Source organism: Erpetoichthys calabaricus, chromosome 5 (assembly GCF_900747795.2).
Source record: "Erpetoichthys calabaricus chromosome 5, fErpCal1.3, whole genome shotgun sequence".
NCBI lineage: Eukaryota > Metazoa > Chordata > Cladistia > Polypteriformes > Polypteridae > Erpetoichthys > Erpetoichthys calabaricus.
In genome coordinates this window covers 93,707,887-93,732,723 of record NC_041398.2, presented here as the reverse complement: position 1 = coordinate 93,732,723, position 24,837 = coordinate 93,707,887, and the positions used below count along the sequence as shown (strand labels likewise).

At 35.6% G+C, this 24,837-nt stretch overlaps 1 protein-coding gene across 1 annotated transcript in view; it reads left to right on the top strand.

The window, feature by feature from the left end:
- The window catches only part of lap3 (leucine aminopeptidase 3), a 51,412-nt gene extending 27,491 nt beyond the window's left edge, over positions 1–23,921 (top strand). The window contains exons 6-13 of the mRNA XM_051928271.1: positions 790–954; positions 2,188–2,346; positions 4,604–4,728; positions 7,334–7,422; positions 8,922–9,024; positions 13,271–13,355; positions 18,048–18,155; positions 19,706–23,921. Coding sequence (XP_051784231.1) covers positions 790–954; positions 2,188–2,346; positions 4,604–4,728; positions 7,334–7,422; positions 8,922–9,024; positions 13,271–13,355; positions 18,048–18,155; positions 19,706–19,895 — 1,024 coding nt within the window. The 3' untranslated portion in view covers positions 19,896–23,921. The remainder of the gene's footprint in view (positions 1–789; positions 955–2,187; positions 2,347–4,603; positions 4,729–7,333; positions 7,423–8,921; positions 9,025–13,270; positions 13,356–18,047; positions 18,156–19,705) is intronic.
- The last annotated feature ends 916 nt before the right edge of the window (positions 23,922–24,837 follow it).

The following is a 24,837-nucleotide window of genomic DNA, read 5'->3' as shown; positions in this document are numbered from 1 at the left end:
GAATGTCTTTGTATAGTCAAAGTGGATATATAACATACCATACCATTTTCTAAGCCAGCTTAATCCTGAACAGGGTTGTGGAGGGACTGGAGCCTATCCGAGCAGGCACAGGGGGAACACACTTAGGCACTCACCACACATCCACTAGTGCGAATTTAGTGTTGCAAGTCCACTTAGTCTGGTTGACTTTGAACTGTTGGGGGAAAGCAGAGCACCTGGAGTAAACCCATACAAAAAAGGGGTAGAGAGTGTGTGTGCGTGTGTGTGTGTATTTGTATGTATGTATAAACTCTAAAGTATGTGTGTCCAGTTCCTCTGAGCAATCTGGTCAGTATGGCTTTTGTGGGATTGGTCAGTTTTACTTTGGTGACTGTGGTATAGCGGGTCCACACCTCCTGTCAATAGGGCCGGTTTTAAATAATCGCTGCGCTTGCAGCTTAGCGATGGGGGCGTGGTGGTTGTGTGGCTGAAGCGGTTCCAGGGGAATTTGTGATGTGGGCGTTTCTCACCTAAGTGCACAGGTGAGAAACCATCTGCATCTGTAATTTTTCCCGGGGGCTGCTGATTTCCACAGCTGCCACATCCTCTTCATAAATATGTTCATATGAACATGTCCTGTATAATAAATAGACTGAATAACAACATGTTTGAAAATGGTCAAATCTAGACTTTTGCTCTGTTTTAATAATAATTTGTTTCAGCTGTGGAGGATCATTATATTATTATTCAGAGATGTATTGTAAAACTTCTGCCTGTCTGCTAAAGGTTATTAATAATGTTTTCTTGTAGCTCTAACACTGAATCTTGGCAGAAGGGAGTTCTTTACGCTGAAGGACAAAATTTTGCCCGATATTTAATGGAATCGCCAGCAAATCACATGACACCATCATGCTTTGCAAACAAGATCCAGCAGAGACTAAAGTCTGTGCCTGATAAAGTAGAAGTCCACATCAGGTACTTTTTATGTTTTACTACTGAACTGAGCTTTTCTCATCCAAAGCATTAAAATATGCTGGATTAAAAATGTTTACAGGTGGATGTACAAATCACATTTCATTGTTTAGCTTATGTAATTTAAAAGGAACGAAAAACACTTTAGTGCTAAAGTACATACAGACCAAAACATTCAAAATAATGGATTACACTTTTTGTAAGTACCAGCTTCAGAAATACACAGGCCTGACAAGGATATGTAATTCAACACAAACAGATATCTACAACAGGTGGAATATCTAGTACATAGAAAGAGGCAGCTCCCTTGTATATTCCATGAACAATAGGAATTCTGCTATGCTCGTATGTGCAGAGACTGCCTCTAAGCACTGCAAGCCAAACGCTTCTTGGTGATGTTGGCTGAGCTTTCTCTCACTCACCTTTTGTGAAGCTCCACCATTATAGACCTACCCTTTAATAACAACAGTTTGGATTGTAATGTGAACTGTTCAGCCTTTGGAACTTCTAATTAATACAACTGTAAACCTGCTTTATCTAAAATGGTCTTGACAGTAATAGTAGTAATTTCAGTAAGGTGAAAAGGAATTGTGTTATGCCATTCCATGCATAAAGCAATGCAGGTATAAATTATTTTTGGTGCCAAACAAAAAAAAAAAAAAAAGTTTACATTAGAATTTGCAGTGTGGTTTGTTTTGTTTTTGTTTTTTTTTAAGGTTCAAATTTCTAACCATGATGTAATGTAAAGAACTTTGTGTGCACACATTTAAATAGCAACCAAATGTGCATTTAAAGGATATATTTGTTAATGCCACATATACACTGCAGTTCTGCAAGTTACTTTGTGTTTTTGCTATCTGCACATACATTTTTATTTAAAAAAAATATTACTGATAATCTGAAAGAATGATTCAGTATATGCTGTACCCACTAAAAGTGTTTTTAATTACATCTCTTCATCATGGTTTCATTTACAATTATATTACGCTACATTATTTTGTTAATTTTGTTTATTTATTCAGTTCTTGATTTTCTGAAAAAATTAATTAAAAAATTAAACTTCAAAAATATTTCCTATTACAGAGTTCATTGGCAATGTCTTTTTGTATGTAGTGTTTACGTTTAATATTTAAATTCCCATTTAGAATGTCACTAGTCCTTTTTATTTTTAAGATTAAAAATTCAAGTTGATCTTCATATGTGTGTGGTGGTTTTTTTTTTTTTTTTTTAAAACAGGCCAAAGTCTTGGATAGAAGATCAACAGATGGGTTCTTTTCTAAGTGTGTCAAAGGGTTCAGATGAACCACCTGTGTTTGTTGAGGTTCATTACAAAGGGGCAACCAATACAAAGGCTCCACCATTAGTATTTGTTGGCAAAGGAATAACTTTTGACAGGTAGGACTAATACAATTCTCAGGCCACCTTAAAGTATATACATGTGATTTTTTTTACTTGAACCACTTTGTTACTTCAACTTCATTATTGATGAGGTGTTTATGCAGTTTTGAGTGGTTTAAGTTCAGATTCAGTATAAGTGAGCATATAGGCCTGCACATCTTCACTTTAAATACACATACACTATATACAGTATTTCTCTATGTGTGTGTTATATAATAATAGCATAATTTGTCATGGATTTTTAAAATTAAAGTTTTAAGCCTTTTTAGCAATAGTATAAATATCAATTGGTGTAAAGAAATACCACCAAATTGATGATTAAAGCATTTTATAAACCATGCCATCCACCATGTGGGGTCTCTGTATGAAAAAGTAATTGTCTCTTACTACCTGTATCATTTTAACTGCAGTGTCACTGAGAATAACTTGTAGGTCCTTCATCTGCTGAGAATTAGCGTTAAAAAAAAAAAAAAAAAAAAAAAAAAAGCCTAGAAATTCTATGTCTGGACCTACCACAACATCGTGGTTTACCAGTGATTTTAAAAAAATAGTCTTTCATCGTCGACTAAAAGTATTCAAACAGGTCTCCAATGCACCAAATACATTAAACACTCCTGACTTAAAATCGTTCAGCTCTAAGTTTATTTTACTTGTCTTCTTTCATATTGTAAAAGTATGGGAGATTTTTTTTTTCATTTTAATTAATACTATTAAATGTTCAGTCAGTCATTATCCAACCCACTATATCCTAACACAGGGTCATGGGGGTCTGCTGGAGCCAATCCCAGCCAACACAGGGTGCAAGGCAGGAACAAATCCCTAGGCAGGGCGCCAGCCCACCGCTGATTAAATGTTCATCTCACCATTTTTTCTTTGTGCATATCTTAAGCTTTGAAATGATCTGTCTTCAGCTTCCAGTGTAACATTTTGGACGTACTGTATGTTTGACCACTTATTTGTAATTGTCAGTATTACTCTTATTTTTTGTCTTTTAATAAAGCATTTATTCATCCATGTTGTATGGAAGATTATTCGTACCAAAATTAAATGCAATCAAATGTGTTAGCTACGTTGCAGTGTGATGCATATGCATGTTGGATTGAATTTCAATTTGGCATGAATTATCTTGCATAATGTAGGCCTTTTCTTTTGCATTTTAAATTTTGTTCTACAAAGATATTTGTTTTAAGGCTGCAATGTGTCCCTAAAGAAAAAACATTCCTGTTATTTGTATTACAGTGATATTTGTTACCTCATTCTGATGTGGTGTTGTGTGTTTTTTTCCTTTTGCAAATGTATTGCCATGTTTTAGTGTGCATTTCTGCAATTCCAAAGAATAGATTAAAACTAACCATGTTGTAATCCCCGTTGCCAAAAGTTTAAGGACTTGTGTTTCTTTGTTTGATCTGTCAGGGTTTTGTACTGTATCTGGCACAGGACAAACAGTGTGAGGCAGTAAACATTTGCCATAAACAATTTTTTTTTAAATTACACAGGATCTTCTTTGCTGCATATGTAATTATGTTCAGGAGGTTATTGTTTAATTTATAAAAATTACTTTGCCATTGGCAATAGATCATTAACAGTGTTCCTTTGAAGCATTATACCCCCAGATATATTGGTGTACGACACATAGTATGTTTAAAACATGATTCCAGGTTTTATATTTAGATAAGTTAGTATGGCTTAGTCTTCCTTAGAGTAAGAGGATCTTAAGCTCAGTCCTGGGAAACCGCAGTAGATAAAAGTTGTTCTTCCATCTAGTTTCACATTTACTTATTTTTACTTTCTGTTGATCTCATTGTTAAATTAACTTGCCTTTTTTGTGCTTTTAGTCAGTTTTGAGAAAAAGGTTGTTATATTTGTAAGAAATTGTAAATCTCTATTTTGTAGTGTTTTTTTCCTGAAAAAGTTGGTTCCTTATTTGTAAATTGGAAATATTTAAAATTAACAACCAACAGGACAAATATCCCGTCTTAATCTCTGTGTAACAGACACGTGCTTTACACATTCCTTAGAAAGTGTAACAAACAGCAGTTTCAGTTTTTAAGTGCCATAAAAAGGCAGACACAGAAAAATGATTGTTTTCCTGAAATAAGGCATTAGTCAATTAAAGTCAGAAGTTAGTTGGAATGAAAATCTACAGCCATATCTGTTTTCCATCACTGAGCTTTAATCATTCAGCCATTGTTTGATTAATTAAACCCTTGCTTTGTTCTCTTTTGCACCATAATTATACCTTTGTATTTATTAGTGGTGGAATTTCCCTGAAGTCTTCTAAAAATATGGATGCAATGAGAGCAGATATGGGAGGAGCAGCCACTGTTTGTTCATCAATTGTTACAGCAGCATCTCTGAAGCTGCCCATTAATATTATAGGTATGAGTTATATAAATAATTAACTTTTCCTTTTTAGTTATATTTTATGTGTTTAGTGTAAGTTTTGAAGATTGTGCTTTTGTAGCTGTGTTACCTTAGCACTTTTTATAAGATTATTTTCCAGTTTAATATTGCATTTAATATAGTTCTTGCTTTTTTGTCAGATTTTGTATATGTTCAGTTTTGTTAATTTATTTTCTGAATATATGTGAAAACTTTTTTTGCAGTAAAAAGTATAACACGTTGGCTGGTTTAAATATGTTCAAAAATTGAGGTTTTCATATTACTTATTAATTACAGAGGTGCTTAAACACCTTCATTCAGAGATAAATATTGTTTAAAGATGAAAGAGGAATTTAATCATGTTAAAATCAATCTAAATCCTGTGAACTAGCATTCCAAAGACATTATGATTGGTTCTGTAATGAGTACATATCTTCTTTGTTGTTTAAAAAAAAAAAAAAAAAAAATTACTTATAGTATTTTTCTTAATGAATGTAAATTGAATTATTGAGGACATTGAGACTGTTTTACATGTGTTTCAATAACCCAGATATTCACAGAAACCCAGTTTCAAAAATGCCATGTATACCCTTGTTCCTGTTAATCAGGGGTCTACAATCACAGTCTTGGAGGGCTGCAGTGGCTACATGTTTTCCTTCTAGCCAGTTTCCTATTTAGGACTCAGTCCTTGCTGATAATGAAACTTGGTATTTAACTGTATGCCTTGTTAGTGCTTTCATTCATCCAAGACAAATTTTAGTTACATTGTAGATCAAATGTCCTCAATTACAATCCTGGAGGACTGCAGTGGGTGCAGGTTTTCACTTCAACTAATTCCTTAATTATTACCCAACTAGTCATTTAGCCCGTTATAATAACGGGCGCTAGAACAGTAGTGCATAAGCATTAGTAGGAACAGTCTATATTAAATGGCAAGGGACTTTGACCTCATTCTTTTTGTTGGTCGTATTTTTCTTTCTTTCAGCCTTTCTTTTGTTGATGTTTACTTGCTGAGCTGACTGTTCTTCGTGGGCTGCCGCCATGTATTGTGTGTCCTTAATTTTCTGTGACAGTGATACTGTCTTGTACGGCTGTATTCAATAAGGGCGCACACAAAAAGGCGAGCTTCAAAAAGGTGACCTCAATTGAGCGCGCCTTTATTCGCTGTGCCCAATTGAGGTCGCCCTTTTGAGGCTCGTCTTTTTGTGCGCACCCTTATTGAAGGATACCGTCTTGTACGTCCGCTGGCTTGTACATCCGTAATATACCTTTAATTTTCTCTGGCGGTAATACAGGCGTGCGCGTCGGTAATATGCCTTTAATCTCCTCTGACAGTAATACTGGCTTGTATGTGGCTGTAATATGCGTCACTGTATTGTGTACCTTTTAATTTCCTCTCGCAGTAATACTGGTTTGTATTTCCATAAAACGCCTCTAACTTTCTCTGACAGTAATATCGCACCGTGCTCCGCGCATGCGCACTTCATCAGAAGACACCCACACACGGACACCTGGACGCACATAGGGATTTTATATATATATAGATTATTTACTGCTAAAGCTATATGTTTTTTGGGGTTAGTTTAGTTACATTGCCTGTTATAATCCAGAACCCTTAATTGCTTATTTTAGTTTTTAGCAGCTGCATTTATGTTTTAATTGTTGCCTGTTTTCTTAACCAGACATTAGTTTATAATGAAATGTAGATAACCAATAAACCAGCCACTCTTCACCTACCCTGTTTGCTTTTAAACTTGTGCATATGCACCATGAAGTATTTGTGTTATAAAAATATTTAGAAATAAATGAGAGGGGTATTAGAAGACCATTCAGTATAAAACTGTTCTGGTCCACAAAACACATAGGTAATGTTTTCGGAGAAGGAAACTCTGTACAGTGCAATTAAAATTTGTCTCGGATAAATGAAACCACTAACAAGGCATATACTGTAGTTAAATACCAAGTTTCATTATCAACAAGGACTGTCTTCTAATTAGGAAATTTGTTAGAATGAAAATCGGCAGCCAGTGCTGCCCTCCAGGACCATGATTGAGAACCCCTGTGTTAGAGAAACTGGGATATTGGTCTCTGAGAAATTGGGTTAACACACATATATTTCTCCACGAGTAACCTGGTCATGTGTCCTTGTAAACGTATATGGGCCCGGAATTTAATAGCAAGTGCTGGCTACTCAAATGTGCAGTTTTTCATGTGAAAGAAGAAAAAGTAACTTGCTGTAGTGCATTACATTTTATAATAAGTATAATTAACTGTGTAACATATTTAATTATCATTCTAATTAATGAGCAATGTAACTAAATTACTTTTAAAATTAATGTTCTCCACACTACTTGAGAGACACAGGCCCTATACTTCTTTTCAGATTCATGGTGGCCATTAATGATATTTAATCCCTTTTTATGATATTGAAGCATTTTGCTGAAGAAAAGTTCCTTAAGTGGATTCATACGTAAACAGGGGTTTTTAAGAAACCAGGCTTAATTAAGTTATTCACCCTATCCTGATTTTGGGTGTTCATGCAAACACTCTCTCTGCTGATTTCTGTATTGAGTTTAGTTTCATTAAGTTGTATTTTTTTCAGGTCTTGCTCCCCTATGTGAAAATATGCCTAGTGGCAAAGCTAATAAGCCAGGTGATGTCGTTAGGGCAAAAAATGGAAAAACAATCCAGGTATGCAAGCATCCTTTCAGTGATATCACATCTTCTCTGCTTTGACTTTATTTGGGTATTTAGTAAAGACTGGAGTTGAAAAGAAATTTTCTGTTCTATGGTTAAAGTTTAAGGTTTCTTTATTTAGTCATGTTTACACAAGAAAACATGAAATTTGCCTTCTCAGTTGCATCTAATAACAGACAGAATGAAATAAAACAAATAGAAACAAGAAAGGTTAAGGTAAGGCAGTTGGATAATACATATTTACACCAAAAAAAAAAAGTATGTAGCCTTTTTGCAAATTAATGTGCAAAATGACTAGTAAAATCAGAAATTTCTTACCCAGTCTCATCTTGTAGCTTTAAAAAAATAATTATATAAGGACTCCTCTGTTAATTATGTATACAGTAATCCCTCCTCCATCGCGGGGGTTGCGTTCCAGAGCCACCCGCGAAATAAGAAAATCCGCGAAGTAGAAACCATATGTTTATATGGTTATTTTTATATTGTCATGCTTGGGTCACAGATTTGCGCAGAAACACAGGAGGTTGTAGAGAGACAGGAACGTTATTCAAACACTGCAAACAAACATTTGTCTCTTTTTCAAAAGTTTAAACTGTGCTCCATGACAAGACAGAGATGACAGTTCTGTCTCACAATTAAAAGAATGCAAACATATCTTCCTCTTCAAAGGAGTGTGTCAGGAGCACAGAATGTCACATAGATAGAGAAAACAATCTCTAGCAAACAAATCAATAGGGCTGTTTAGCTTTTAAGTATGCGAAGCACCGCGGCACAAAGCTGTTGAAGGCGGCAGCTCACACCCCCTCCGTCAGGAGCAGGGGGAGAGAGAGAGAGAGAGTGTTTGTTTTTCAGTCAAAAATCAATACGTGCCCTTCGAGCTTTTAGCAGCATGTCGTTTCAGGAAGCAGCTGTACAAAACATAGCAACGTGAAGATAATCTTTCAGCATTTTTAGACGAGCGTCCGTATCGTCTAGGTGTGCGAACAGCCCCCCTGCTCAATCCCCATACGTCAGGATCACAGATAGTCAGCGCAAGAGAGAGAGAAAAGTAAGCAATCTAGCTTCTCAGCCATCTGCCAATAGCGTCCCTTGTATGAAATCAACTGGGCAAACCAACTGAGGAAGCATGTACCAGAAATTAAAAGACCCATTGTCCGCAGAAATCCGCGAACCAGCAAAAAATCCGCGGTATATATTTAAATATGCTTACATATAAAATCCGCGATGGAGTGAAGCCGCGAAAGGCGAAGCGCGATATAGTGAGGGATCACTGTATATAAGCATGTATTATTTTCTTATTCTTATTCTTGATTATTCTTGTCTAGATTTAATTTTCTATTGTTTGTTTTTAGTTATTCCTTTGACATCTTGTAAAGCACTTCGAGCTACATCCTGTATAAAATGTATAAAAATGTTTTTTGTTGTGTTAAGAACTACTTGTCCAACTTCTGTTTTGATGAGATATTCCTTCAAACTCTTTTTATATTTTAAAGGTTGATGATACAGATGCTGAAGGTCGGCTGATACTTGCAGATGCTCTTTGTTATGCACATTGTTTCAATCCCAAGGCCATTGTCAATGTTGCAACTTTAACAGGTACCCACTTTCTTAACTAATAATTTCCAATCCTTGCCTATTGAAATTGTGTGTCAGTTCTGGTTGTTGTTGTTTTGGTCTACATTTATAGATATACTTTTTATGAATTAATATAGTGGTACTGCAGAAATATATAGTTTTTTTTTTTTAAATCAATGATAATATACACTTTGTAGAATACAGATTAAATATGTTGCATATTATCCTGACTTGATAAAAATGTTACTGTTCTATTTTACAAATCTAAATATACTGTATATTTCCTGTCAGAGCTGAACACAATCAGATATAGTGCCAATGTTTGACATTGGAGTGTACCTACCTTCTCCTTGGCCAGAATTGCATTTTTTTTATTGATTTTTAAAGTTTGTCCTGTTTCACTACTACGTAGTCGGAGCCACAGGGGACAGCTAGTTATACAGTAGTGTAAATAAAAACAATATATGCTGTATCAGTAACTGTAAACAAACAATATTCACTGATCAAATATAGACTTGATTTTGCTGTTTCAATTCACTTTTCATTAATGCAGTGTTGTCTAGTATTGTTTCTTATCCATGAGCATTTAGAGATTATGTAGACTCTTGACATTAAGTCTGACACAACATTGCCAGTGTTAGGACTTGGATTTGAAAACAACATGTTTTTCTATAGTGTATTTTAATACAGGATAAGTAGCTCAAAGTACTTTACAAGATATGAGGAAAAAATACTAAGGATGAATAAATAAAATACTTATGCAAGTTTGTATTCATTTCATAAGAAGCACAATTTGTAGTATAATAAATTGATAACAATATTTTTTTTCTGCCTGTTGTCTACCTCTGAAATGTAGTCTGATCTGTAAAAATATCCAGATTTTGTGTAGTCCAATGTTATTTTACCAATTTACTAAAAGTATAGCTTGTTTCTTTTTATTTATGGTATAGTTGGCAGTATTTGTAGAGACTTGCTCTGCAACGGATGGTTTTTATTATTTTATTAGTTTTATATATTCTCATTAAAAAATACTGTATTCTTGATTTCTTAAGGTAAATATTAGACTCCTGTGCTGCCTAGTGTTCAGATATACTGTATATCGAGTGTCACTCGATATAATATTTCAGGGGTGTTAATGAAAAACTAGTGTCAAAAAGTACATTTTAATTGTTCTAGATCTAAATGGTATCTTTTATTTTTTTTTTGTAATTGTGTGGGATTATGGGAAAGCAAGCTGAGGTTTTTACTACAAATTGAACATTATCATAACAAAGCTGCCCATTTGTAATTTGCTGAAGTACGTAGGTAACCATTGTTGGTGTCATTTAAAGTCGTATGAACTGATATGCCTTTCTCTTGAATAACTTATTTTAGATATTGTTAAAACATTTAAGGTGGTTTAGACAAATGTTTTTGCTAAAACATTATGAGTGTTTTTAAAAACAAATCTGGCCAAACCAAGCATATATAGATAAGTACTGTAGAATGAAAATCTATGTGATTGCAATATTCCACCATACAAACTGGATTTTAATATGCATTGGGCATTTTACAATAGCAGATTATAGTATAGGTAGTTTGTTAGCTTTCAGGTGGGTTTTGGTTGCCCCTGAGTGCATTATGCAGGGATACTGGAACAAAGAATAGGATCCTGTGTAAAACCATGGAATGTCACCCCAAGATGCTAGAAGGCAGAAACTCATCAGTTGCCAAAATTCGTGCCGCAACTCCAAGAGAGAACCTGAGGCCAGGCTAAAACTTTTCAAGAAGGCGCCTGCAGCCTCTATATGGGGAAACCTGGGATTAGGCTGCTTATTTGGGGGTGGCCTTGGGAAGCACTATCCTAGCAGGTTGTCAGTACTTATCCAACAAATCATTTGAGGGGACAAACTTCCCATGGTTTCCCTATAGTAAGAGAAATGAAATGAAATGGTTCCAGGCCTCGGCTAAAAAGTTAGCTTAGTAGGTTAATTGAGGTGGACGTGCCTATTTACCTAATAGGCAGGCCAATTAGGCTGATATGTTTTGTTATTTATTTGTGTTTTGTATACTGTCTGTATTCATACTCCCTTGGAGTATTTTTGTTAATAAAGTAGACATTCTTGTTTACTCTTTTTGCTTCCTCAGCATGTAGGGCTGGTAAAAAGTGTCCCTTTCTTTTTAGCATTGTAGAAAGTCACGTTAGAGCATCAGTCTATATTCAATTTGTTAATGTATGTTTTAAAAACCTTGCAATATAAATATAACCACAAATCAGAAAACGTTAGGATAGTATGGAAAATGCAAATAAAAAAATTATGTGATTCTTAAATTTACTTTTGAGTTTTATTTCTTTGCAGACCGTATGAGCCCAAGATATTTCATGTTTTGTCTGGTCAGCTTCATTTCATTTGTTAATATACATTCATTCCTGCATTTCATGTCTGCAACACATTCTAAAAAAGTTGGGACAGGGCAAATTAGGGCCAGTAATGATGTAAAATAGTTAATGATGTGATTTCAAACAGATGATGTAAACAGGTGAAGCAGTACTCGCAAAAGGCTGTCTTTGCAAAGATGGGTAGAAGATCTCAAGTTTGTCAACAAATGCATGAAAAAATTATTGAAATGTTTAAAAACAATGTTCCTCAAAGAAAGATTGGAAGGGATTTGCATATTTCTCTCTCTACAGTGCATAATACCATTAAATGATTCAAGGAATCTGGAGGAATTTCAGTGTGTTAAGGGCAGGGGCACAGCACTAAGCTGAACACCTGTGATCTCCAATCCCTCAGAAGGCACTGCATCAAGAATTGACATTTATCAACAGGTGATATAACCACATTGGCAAGAGATTACTTTGGCAAACCTTTGTCAAGCACTACAATACAGAGTAAGATTCACAAATGCCACTTAAGACTTCTCTTTTACACAATAAAGCTTTATGTTAACCATGCCCAGAAGCTGCATTGACTTCTCTGGGCTCAGAGGAATCTGACATGGACCAACACACAGTGGAAACATGTATTGTGGTCAGATGTATCAGTATTCCAGATCTTTTTTGAAAGAAATGCACACCATGTGCTCTGGACCAAAGGCAAAAAGGACCGTGCAGACAGTCCAAAAGCCAGAGTCTGTCATGGTATGGGGTCTTATCAGTGCCCTTGGCATAGGTAATTTACACTTTTGTGATGGCAACATTTAATGCAGAAAGTACACTGAAATTTTAGAGCAACATCTGCTGCCTTCAAGACGACATTGTTTCCAGGGACATCCATGCATTTTTCAACAAGACAGTGCAAAATCATATTCTGCACACATTACAAAGATAACGCTGCAGAAGAAGAGGGTACGGGTACTGGACTGGCCTGCCCACAGTCCTGACCTTACCCCAGTACAGTGTGGAGAATATTGAAACAAGAAGTGCTACAGCGTCACCATACTGTCGCACACCTTAAGATGTGTTTGCAGGAAGAATGTGACAAAGTAACACCTGAAAAGCTTCATCACTTGGTATGCTCAGTGCCAAAGCATTTTTTAAACATTTTGAGAAGGAGTGCAACAGTACAAAGTGGTGAATGCTTTACAATCCCAACTTTTTTGGAATATGTTGCAGGCCTGAAATGCAGGAATGGATATATATTAACAAATGAAATGAAGTTGACCAGACAAAAATGTGAAATATCTTGGGTTCATACTGTCTGCAATAAAATAAAAGTCAAAGTAGATTTAAGAATCACTGTGTTTTTGTTTTCTGTACCATCCCAACTTTTTCTGATTTGGGGGTTGTAAAACAAGATGAATAATGCAATAAAAAAGAAAATGATAGAATAATAAAATTCAGACTCCAACATCTATGAATTCTGAGAAGTACAGATCAATCCAGTAAAACAAGGTGAAGTCCTGGCATTAATGTAGATCATAAGCATCCACTGTTTACTCTTTGAGTAACCTGACAAACAGTTTTATCAAGTAAAAATCTAAAATATTTTTATTTATTTATTACTTAAAATCTAAAACTATTAACAACCAAGAAGGACAGGAGTAAGATTTGACACACCATTGTATGTTGTGACAGAAATACCATTAATCCAGTTCTTGTGCCTGGGGCCTCACTGAAGGATGAAATTTCATCTTGCCTTAGACCTAATCCAAGATTCTGAGCATTAGTAGCCAAAATAAATAGCTGTATAATTTTTAAACAAATGGTCAATAATTATATCCACTTTCTTGGTATTTGGTCCCCAGTAATACCTTCTATACAAAATTGCTTTGTTCTCATTGTTAGGTGCTATGATTGCTGCCTTAGGCTCTGCAGCTGCTGGTGTCTTCAGCAACTCAGACTGGCTATGGGATCATCTGAGGGAAGGTAAGTACCAGTTTGCATGTGTATAATTTTAGTATATTGCAAAAACAGTGGAGAGAAAATGTGTATAGACAGCATAATGAAATATAAATGGAAACAGGTTGATTGCATCTTAATTAAATTAGAACTCCCTGTATTTATTCAAAGATTTCTTTAACCAGTTAGACATGCTTACCTTCTTACTATTTGCAATAAAAAGTAATTGTGACCAGGTATTTAATGTAAAGGAAAAACATACAAATGAAGACAAACATGGAATGAAATTAGAAAAAATAGGTTAGGATAATCCATCCATCCATTATCTAACCCAACTATATCCTAACTACAGGGTCACGGGGGGTCTGCTGGAGCCAATCCCAGCCAACACATGGCGCAAGGCAGGAAACAAACCCCAGGCAGGGCGCCAGCTCACCGCAGAGATTAGGATAAATGTTTTTACAAAATAATGGAGATGCCTTCCTAACTGCCACTGATCAGTTTAACTAGTTTTGTTTTGTTTTTCTGCATGATAGGTTTGGAAATATTCAATTTTTTATGATACTATAAATGTGAACTGAGTTGCACTGACATTTGACATCTTCCTAAGCACATTTCAGAATTAAATTAGAGAAGTCATTTTCTGGATCATCTACAGTGAAAACTACAAAAATATTTTCTGGTCTCAGCTGTCAGCAAAGGTAGTGTTTGGAAAAAAATCTAAAGGATTAACCACATTATTAAAGAGCACTACAAACATAAAAATGAAAGAAAATTATTTACTTAAATGACCTTCTCTTGTTAAAAAAAAATCAAATCATGAATTGCATGGTTTGTTTATTTAAATTGTGTAAAATTGAGGATTACACAATTTTGTTTTTTTTAATTTAAATACAGTTTGCATAATTTTTGAAGTTCCATTAATGGCAAATGACTGCTCTTTTGGTTTTTTGTGAGTTTTTTTCTCTCTATTATGAGAACAAAATATTCAGCAAACAGTTTATTTAATAAAAGAAGCTACTAGTAATAGTTTGTTTAAGATAGTAACTACTAATTTTGACCTTGCTGCAGAGATTCTGACACAAAATGCTAAGTTGATGATTAAGTCAAGTACCTGGGTTCATTTTAGTTTTCACACTAGGGGGCTCCGCCCCCTGCTCGCTCCGCTCGCCAACCCCTGGTGTTGGGAATGACAAAGAGCGTGATGTATGAATGAGATATAGAATAGTGTGAAGGTGTAGATGATGCAAATAGAAAGCAAACAATAAAGTGTGTGGCACAGTGTAAAGGTTTATTGGAAAATTTCTTTGTACATGCCGTTTAAGTGTAAAAGGTAATTCCAGGTCAGAACTTGTAAGGTCAATGAAGATGGTTATTGTCGTGATCAGAGTCAAGTTTGTCAGAGCTTAGAAAGAGTTGTGTCTCTCCAGGAAGTAATGCAATGACTTGGGTATTTATGTTTTCCACATTAATATTTTTTGGACATAATATAGTGTGTTGTGTTAAAAGGGGCATTTGGTCTAATGAGATTGCTGTTCCAAATCTGTCTGTAACTAAGTCGTCGCAGATAAAGGCTTGAGGAATTGTAATAATATCTGAGTGAAGTCCATCTGTATTGGTGAGTGTACCATCTCCCAGTTGTAATAAGCAATTGTTATGATCTGGATCTGGACATCGCATGTTTTGTACTAACTGTATCTTTTGAAAGCAATGCCAATTGTCTGCGTATTTTAAGGTGCACTGAACAATAGCTGAGCGCATGGAATGTGGAACAATAGCTAAGCACTGTCTAAAATCTCCTCCTAATAGAAGTACCTTTCCTCCAAAGGGAATATTATTATTCATAAACGTTTGTAGAAGTTTATGAATGGTGTTGAGTAAGTGAGTGGATGCCATTGTACATTCATCAATAATTAACAGTTTTGCAAGACGGATGTCACGTGCAGTGCCACTGTTAATGTTCATAGTGGATACCGATTTGTAGGATCTAATGCAGTTCATAAAGATTTCACTTTCAGGTACATCGTTAGTTAGAAGCTTCTGTAGATATTCAGGATATGAATGTAAAGGAGGCAGTCTAATTTGGACCCTTTTGATAACAACGTGTAAATTCATTACTTGTATTGCCAGTTGTTTCTTCAGGGAAGTTAAGTGAATGACAATGATTGCAAATGACATTCATTAATCCCAATGAATTTTCCTGAATAGTGGACTCATTATTGAACGCGTTGTCAGCTAACTGGCGCAAGCGTTTAGCAGGTGTCTGTCGTTGATGTCTGTGACGTGTATCTTTTGCTTGTGCCGTTTGAGAGTCGCGTCGTTGCATGTCCATTATTTGGGATGTGTTGTTTTGGAGGTGTAATCGATTTGCCTGTGCTGTGTGAGAAGCCCGTTGTAGTTTACGGTGTGCATTGTTTGTATTGAGCCTTGCCCGTTTTTGTATGTCGGTCAGTTGAGCTTTCTCTTTTTGGAGCCTTGCGTGCTTGTTTTCCAGCAGTCCAGATGCACGGTGTAGACGTCTGCATTTATTTATTTTGTCCCTTCGCTGCCGTTTCTGTATGTCTGAGACGGGAGGTGTTTCGTTTTGAACCCGTGCCTGTTTCGATGCAGTACTGTGAGACGCGCGCTGCATGCGTCCACGTTCAGTGTGTCTGTCCATTTGGGGTTCGTTTCTGTAACTGTGTTAGTTGAGCTTTGCGTTTTTGGAGCCAAGACATTTTTTCTTCCAGAGTTTGAGAAGCGCGTTGGAGCCGACGTGTATTGTTTTTTTTCATGCGGGTTCGTGTGTTTGGTCCCGTTACTCGAGCCGTATCGTTTTGTACCCGTGATCGTGAATTCATGAATTGTTTGTTCTTCAGCGTTAGAAATATGGATAAGTAATAAGGAGGATCGCACTCACTGTTAATATGGAGCCTTTTCTGCGGTTGAACGGTTAATAGTGCTTCATTGTAATGAGATCCACCTATGCTGCATAGTGTGAATTGTGTTCTGGTCCCGTTATCCGAGCCGTATCGTTTTGTACCCGTGATCGTGAATTTATGACTTGTTTGTTCTTGAGCGTGATAAATATGGATAAGTAATAAGGAGGATCGCACTCACTGTTAATATGGAGCCTTTTCTGCGGCTTGAACGGTTAATAGTGCCTTATTGTAATGAGAATCCACCTATGCTGCATAGTGTGAACATGTTGAGATGGACGTATGTTTAATACGGACGGGTTCATTTAGAAATGGGCTTGTGTGTCATTTGTTATTTATGTTACTGTGGTCGAGGGTCTTGAATCGTCGTTTTTGTGTACAGTTTCGTGTGCTTATGGGCCGTAGTCTGTCCCGTTTCGTGTCCAATGGGCTTTGTGTTGGTGCCTTGCGGCTTCTTTTTTTTTGTGTGCTAGGGCTTGTTGAAATCCTCCTCTTTGTGTGTCCCGTTTCGTGTGCAACAGCGTCTGACTCCTTTTTTCTGTGGTCTGACTCCTTTTTTGTGTGCGCGATGCCTCATTTCTTATTTTATGTTGCATTCCATCCGGTTCCCATTCTCGGTTAGTAATGTGGATTGTTACAGGGCAAAAGGAACTTGATATGTGAATATGCAAAACTACTGCTTTTACATTTGTATTGTAATATATATCACTGTTTGGCTATTTAAAATTGCATTGAAAATGTAAAATATCTGTAGTTAATATTATGTTGCAGGATTTAGATGGTCATTTCATCTTTAACATCACTTTCAGGAAAATACTTTTTATTTTTACTTACTTTCTTTATACTTCATATTCAAGAATTTAATCATCCAAAAATTCAGATTATTTTTTTTTTTTATGAATCTTGACGTTTTTAGACCTCCCCACTATTTTTGGAATTATGTGTGTGTGTGTGTGTGTGTGTGTGTGTGGTGTATGTAAACACAATAACCTGAGTACGCTTTCACTTAGGTCAACCAAATTTTGCATACAAGTATTAGGTACAAAACATAGATTTCTACCAACGTTTCAGCTATTTCCACTAACCAGAAGTGGTACTTTTTTATTCATGCAGCTGCAGAGTCCAATTTATTCAACCTTTTATAATAACTGATCAATATATTATTAATTTGATTTGATTTGTTGTTGATGGTTCTTTAATGTATATAATATAAAAATATAATCATTGTCTTGAGGTTTACTCCTCAGATATTCATCCAGATATCTGAATATATGAGAAAGTTTAGGGGAGACTACTCCCGAATATGTTTAATTAGGTAACTTCTCTGCAATTATCCTTGAAACCGTGAGCTTTCTTTCACTTGAGAGGGTGTAGTCTTCTTATTCTCAAATGGAAAAACAATTCACATGTGTCATCTCAACTAGAATTTGATGTACATTTCTCTCCTCAAGCTCCCAGTAGTATTTTTAGGCTGAAGCCTACTAAATATAGATATTGTGTACTCCAGTTGATGTAGTGCATCTCCAATTTTACAAGAAGTTTGTGTAAAAGGTATTGGTAGCTAGTTTAAAAAGTTTATAAGGTTTTCACGATTGTTCACACACCTGAAGTGGGCAGTTCCATATCACCATTATGGGCTAAGCATGACTGAGTTATGAAGTAAGCCTATCACTACATCTGTAAATGAAACCATCTGTTCCATACCTGATTCCACTAATGGTCCAGGTAAATTCAGTATTCAACTGTATACTCTATATTTTAAATTGCTGTAAGTGTAATGTATGTCTAAATTTATTTTAGGCAAGTGTTGTGACGGGAGACAGAGTTTGGAGAATGCCTCTTTTTGAACACTATTCCAGGCAGATGACAGAATCACAGCTGGCAGACCTTAACAACATTGGCAAAGATCGTGGGTCTGTATATATATCATATTTAAAATCTGAAAATGCATTAGTTATTTTGGTGTTTTGTTAATTACATACTTGAAAGATTTAATCTGTTAGTGTAGCATGTTTTTGCTAGTATTCATTTTTCTCCTTACTAATAGCAAACAGATTTTCTGCCAACAGAAGGGGGCAGATCCAGAAGTGAATTACTTAGTCTCCTCCACAATTATTGGTACCCCTGGTAAAGATAAGTAAAACAAATGTTAAAGAAAAAAAATCACCTTTTGATGAATTACTTTAATCTCACACTGAACATAACACTGAAGGAAATTTATTCTGAGAAAAAGAAATTCCTCATTAAGAAATTATTTTTAACAAAAGTACATGTGCCATGATAATTGGCACCCCTGCATTTAATACATCATATAACCTCCCTTTGCTAATAAAATGGTACTGGGTCCTATAATATCTTATAAGGTGGGAGCTTTGGGCACAAGTCAAGAACTACCCTAGGTGGACCACTGATCCATCATAGGGCTACTCTCACACACATATATGCTCCCATGTAGTGAGACCCATATTTACTGATGTTTAACTAGTATAAAATATGGATATTGCCAAGGCTGTCCACTGCATTTAAAATAATACATTTTGTATTTGTAGTTTATCCTTTAGAAAATTAGTGGTGCTACAGAGGGCTCACCTCTAGCTGCAGTGCCCACGGAGCCCAACAGGGCTGCTCCAAACTGCAACTCCCGTCATACCCTGCAGGGATCAATGGTGATGTAGCAACCCAGGGAGGCTGCCCTCTAGTGTCTCAGGAAGATAATGACCCCAATATGGGGTCCTTCCACCCAGCTGGTGTCCCAGCCACATAGTGGCTCCTGGCCATCTGTCACAACCTGTAATATATTAGCCCATTAAATAAATCGCTCTTCATTTTCTGTTTCACATGGTTTTATTCCTACTATTAGCCTATGGCTGTTCCACCAGCCCTCTGCCACTTCCATCTGAACTCTTTCTCTTCTGATGCCCACTGATAATCTACCTAGAGCATGCTTTAAAATGGAATACTTCTCTCTAACAGCCCCTGCTTATAAATACTGGCATTCAAAGTGGCTTTCCAGTTACCAGTTTGGGTTCCTCTTGTCAGGTCTGGCTATTATTCAGTGTTATGCCAATCCATATACATACATTATCTTTGTGTTATTACTATACATTTTGAAATATATATATAATAGAGAGAGAGAGATCATTTACTTTGAGTTAAAGTTATGATCAGAAAGCCTGTTTTTATTTGCCTTATGTTGTTGTTTTTCATATTTTTTAAGAATTGAAAAAAATAGTAATTTTTGAACAATTCCCAGTGAATAACTAGAAATAACACAGTGTAAGTTAATAATTTTTAAATAAGTTGAAGAATAATGCAATTTCAGGTTATTGACTTTTAATAGTAATTCTGTAGTTTTGCTCGACATTAGCTTTTAAGGTTGCAGTCTGTTAATATTGTAAAGGTGATTAACACTAGTTGACCAGACAAGTTTTAAACTTTGACATTACTATATGTTTATTTATAGGTCAGGAGGTGCCTGCACTGCTGCTGCATTTCTAAAGGAGTTTGTTACAGTTCCTCATTGGGCACATGTGGATATTGCAGGTGTTATGACAAACAAGGATGAGGTGCCCTACCTGCGGAAAGGCATGACTGGAAGGCCAACAAGGACATTAGTGGAATTGGCAGCTCGTCTGAGCAGTGATTTCAATTAGGATTGTATACGTTTGGCAATAATTGAAATATATGGAGATGTTTTGAAAATTGTACTGTGAACCTTTATTACAGATAATTGAACAGTTAATGATGTAAAATGTTTTTACTTTATTCTTTGCAATGAAACGAAGAATCTGAAAATTTTAATTATTCCATAATATCATATCAAAATTCACCCATGTTGAGGGCTTGATCAATTTCAGTTTTAGACTTGTCAAACATTTATCACTTCTTCCTTTAATAGTTAGGTGCTAACATGACATCAGGACAAGATGTCCTGTCATTTTAATTGACTTTTCTAAACCCTTGATCATTATTTAAAGAAACTAGACATATCCCCTAGGAGTTCACATGCCTTCATTTATGCATTCATACATCAGTTTTCCTAGTCTACTTGATCTAACTCTGAGACAAAAGGAGTCTAACCTGGTGGTATTCCTCAAAGCATGCTTATGACATTGAGAGTTAGCTAAATAAACCTGGCTTTATCTAGCCTAGTCCTAAAATCAATTGCTCAGTAGGTTACACTAATGTAATATGTTTCTCATTAGCTCAAAATCGGTTTAGGCAATCCAGGATTATGTGTGCACTTGTGATATTTAAGCAGCCTCAAAAAATGATCATGGCATAAAAACATGCAGATAGAAGTGTAAGATCTACAGATAGAGTGAGTGCCTGTGACTTTAACTGTGAAGCCAGTGCAGTGTACAGTGTATTATAGGAAAGCTTGGAAAGTTAGACATTAGTCACCAATCATTCTGTTTATCTTTTTTTTTTATTGATGTCAAGTAGAAGAACATATAACCGCAAAGCAGAAGTGTTTTCATCACCTGAACAAGATGTAATACATGAGTTGTACAAATCTTTAATAAATGAAAAAAGAAATATGTCAGCTGTGAAAGAGGCTGTGTGTCAGACTATAACACACTGAGTAAATATCTTAACTACATTACAGTTCTCAGTTTGTGTACTGGATAATTAAATACTAATGGTGTTATTCAAAATTAAAAGTTACTTTTGAATTGCCCATTTGGTTTATAAACTTAATAGTTTGTAAATGTCATACTTAAAGCATTGTCAACACTGTATTCAGTAGCAACGTGAATGGTGTAACGCACACTTGGCAGCTAGTGAAGATTTAATAGAATGTATTTCAGAATGAATAGAATATCACAGCCAAAAAGAAAGTTGCAGTTTCTGGCGCTGGTTTGGGAGGAGGAGAAGGGTCCTTTTTTCAAGCCTTGCTGCTGCTTAACAATTTGCCCTGGATCAGAATAACTGATGGCACAATGCAACTGGACATACCCATCAGTGTAATTTTAAAAGGTGCTTGATTCTGTGGAATGATTTTCAGTTTACATAGCCTCCAGTGGAGCTGGTGGTGCCATTATTCATGCATGAGTGCAGTCTATTGCACCTTTCACATTTGGGAAGTATAAAGTACAGTGTCTAGTATGATTTGAGGTTTATTTGTAACTAGCTATGTTCCCTGGTTTTAACCAGGAAACTTTGTAAGACAATGAGCCTCAGCTACATAAAGTGCCACTGATTAATCAGTTGTATCAGAGGTGCTATGTAATTAAGTGCTTTTCTGTATACAATATTTGTACTTTTTTTTCTTCTTTTCAAAGGACAGGGCAGTGTGGTGTAGTGGTTAAGGCTTTGGACCTCGGAGTTTATACCCTGAGGTTGTGGGTTCAAATATCATTCTGACTATGAGCAAGTCACTTCACCTGCCTGTGCTCCAATTGGAAAAACAAAAGAAATGTAACAAATTTGTATCTCTCTACATTCTACATGAGCTCCCACTTCAATGAGATTCTCAGTGAAACACACACACACACACACCATGGTTGATCGTACAAGGTATTAATTTATGGCATTTTTTTGCCTTGTTCGTTACATTCATATAAACATTTGCTGCTACTTATTGTCTGAAGTTTACTGACCTACAGTTGGTGCTTTCAAAAATTAATGATTTCAACTCCCAACTCCATGGAGTACACCTACCTGTGTATAACTAATTCTTTATTAGTGTTTGTATGTGCATATAGTGTGGAATTTTTGTGTGTGTGTGTTAAAGATATGACATAATTTAAATGTGATATTATTGGTTATTGTCATTTTTCAATGGACATTGTAGCTTTTAATGTTTTACTCTTTTATAATGAACATACCAGAATAATTTGACAGCAACATTAAATATGCTTATATAAAAAAAAAAAAAGATTTTCCAAAGTTTTTGTTTTGTGTTGAATGTGAGTTTGATGTGCTCTCCAGCCATAACACTAAGGTGAGCTTCATGTTTAGCATGGTATGGAGCAGCCCAAGATGTTTAGGTGCTTTGGTTACTGAGTGTGAGTTACCCAAATTTTCTTTGGAGGAAATGCAAAATGGCTGAAGTAAGCCAAACTTGTCAACATATATGAGGCTTGCGCACTTAGCTTGCTTTGTGGAATACCCCTGGCTGTCAAGAGTTGGAGGCGCAATGAAATAACTGTTCCAGGATTTGTATTTTTGTTATTTTAAAAGTAACATCATTGTCTAGTGGACTACTAAAGTTGTCACAGAATATAACTGTCTTTTTATCACAAGAAATCTATTCACTTTCCATATGTATGTTTTCACAGTAATCATAAGAAATATCTTTGTGTGTGTTTCATTCATACTAAGTCAAAGAAGAGAATTATAATCTGAATTTACTGATAACTGTATATTCATTAATGAAAAACAGCAATATTTGCCTCATCAAAAAAATTATGTCTTTCTAGAGAGGATTGTGTTACCAGATTTCTGTCCCTTCACTTTTAGTTATTGTAATTCCATTTTAGCAATGTAATACTTCAGGGATGCAGGAACCTTCTCCTGGACTGGGCCTGCTCACCTGGTAATGGCCCCAAAAGAAGCTACGTGAAGCTGCCATGTGAGGTCAGTCCCATCAAGAAGAGGGATGAGGGTCAGGTGTAACTTCAGTTGGAATACAGGCAAGAGTGGGACATACCTTGGCATCTTTTTTGCTCCATATTTTGCACTTTAATTTTAATAGGATGTTACTCAGGCTTTTCTTGATACTTCTACGACATGTTTAGAATTGTATTGATGCCTTAAAATTGTAATTTACTCAATTGTTTTTAACATTGATTATTAAAAATATATTACCGTAGGTTTGTATATCACAAAAATGTAAATTACTCAATGACTTGTAATTTACAAACTCTGTTTATTTTTTAACTTCCTATTAATACTGTTTTCAGTTACCATTTGCAAAGCAACTATTTCATTTGTCTTTTTGGCTGTCTGTACAGGTTCTGCACATGTAAAATTATATTACTCGCAACTATGGTAGTCTGCGCCGTGTAGCTCCACTGGAATTTAATTTAGTCTCTTCTGCTACAACATCTTCTAAAATGACTTTTGTGGCTAGACACCCATGTTTATTTTCTTACTTTTGCAAAGCAATATATTATACAAATAGCTTTCATATATTTACAAGAAGTGCCTACTTGATACTAAAACGTATATCTTAAGAAGTCCATCAAGCGTAAACGTTGTAAAGTACTAATCAGAAGTTTCTTTTTCATATAAACTTTACCATCTTGTATATTCACTGCAATTCCTCTGTATATGGTGTTGATCTGAATATGAATATAATCAGTTATTTTATAGTGCCTTCAGTAAATAAATCCATTTATAAGTTTTTATTTTGATGTGCTGCAAGGCGTTAAATATGATTTTTTCCATTGCTGAATAATGTTAAAATGAAATAAAAGATTTAGATATCTTCAGACACACTGTGGTCTAATCTTGGCAGAGTTGGTTAAAATTTGAATTGAAGAATGGGCAAAACATTCCATAATTTAAATGTTCAAAGCTGACACAAGTATACCCAAGAATACTCACAGCTGGTATAGCTGCATTAGACTGTACAAAGTGCTGAATCTGGGTTAATACTTTCATAAATGAAAAATGTAAGATGTTCCTTCTGGAGAAATTACTGTTTTAAAAATAAAAAAATGATTTGTAAATGTGCTGAATTTATTGTGTTGGTAAAGAGAAAAGAGAAATTATTTCAACTCATTCAAAATCAGTGGTATAAATAGGAACAAAGTATAAAATAATCATGGGGGCGGTTCATTCTTCCTGAGTAGAAATATATCTAGATATAGTGTACTTTTGTGTAATTGGTTCTAAAAAGTGGCATTTTCCTTGGCATGATAAAGCAGACATTGCATGTTACCAACCCTGCTGAAACAAGAATCCAGAACACTGATGGGAGAATTTGTAAACTGTCGGCAAAATCCTTCTAACATGGATTGAGTAAATGAAACAAAGCTCAGTTTCACAGAGCTGCATTCTGACAACAGTGTTGTTAATCAAGGTAAACGGAGAAATACAGTATGTTGTTGTTTTTGCCCAGTAATGTATTCTGTTCCCAAGTTATTAAGTTTATTTTAAGGTAGTCGGAAAGTAATTAAGTCTCAAGGAAAAACTTAGCTTTTACAGAAGCTCAAGAAATATTATAACAACAACAACCCTCCTCAAATACACGGAAAGAATGCAAAAAAAAAAAGATGTCACAGTGAGGCATTATAAAGGCTAATTGGTAGATATGAAAGAGACCCAGTAGCATTTCTTAACACACTTCTGCCAAATAATTAATTGCCTAAAATTACTTAATAATTGCAGTCTTCCTTTTTCAGCTTCCACCATTTGATCCTTGGCTCTGCCCTCACTCTCTCCTGTTCTTGATCTCCAATGTTATCCTACAGACCACCATCATATGCTGCCTAACTACGCTTTCCCCTGCCACCACTTTTCAGTCTACAATCTCCTTTAGACTGACCCTCCTTCAAAGAATGTAATCTACCTGTGCATCTTCCCCCACTCTTGTATGTCTCCCTGTGTTCCTCCCTCTTCTTAAAATACGTATTCACCACAGCC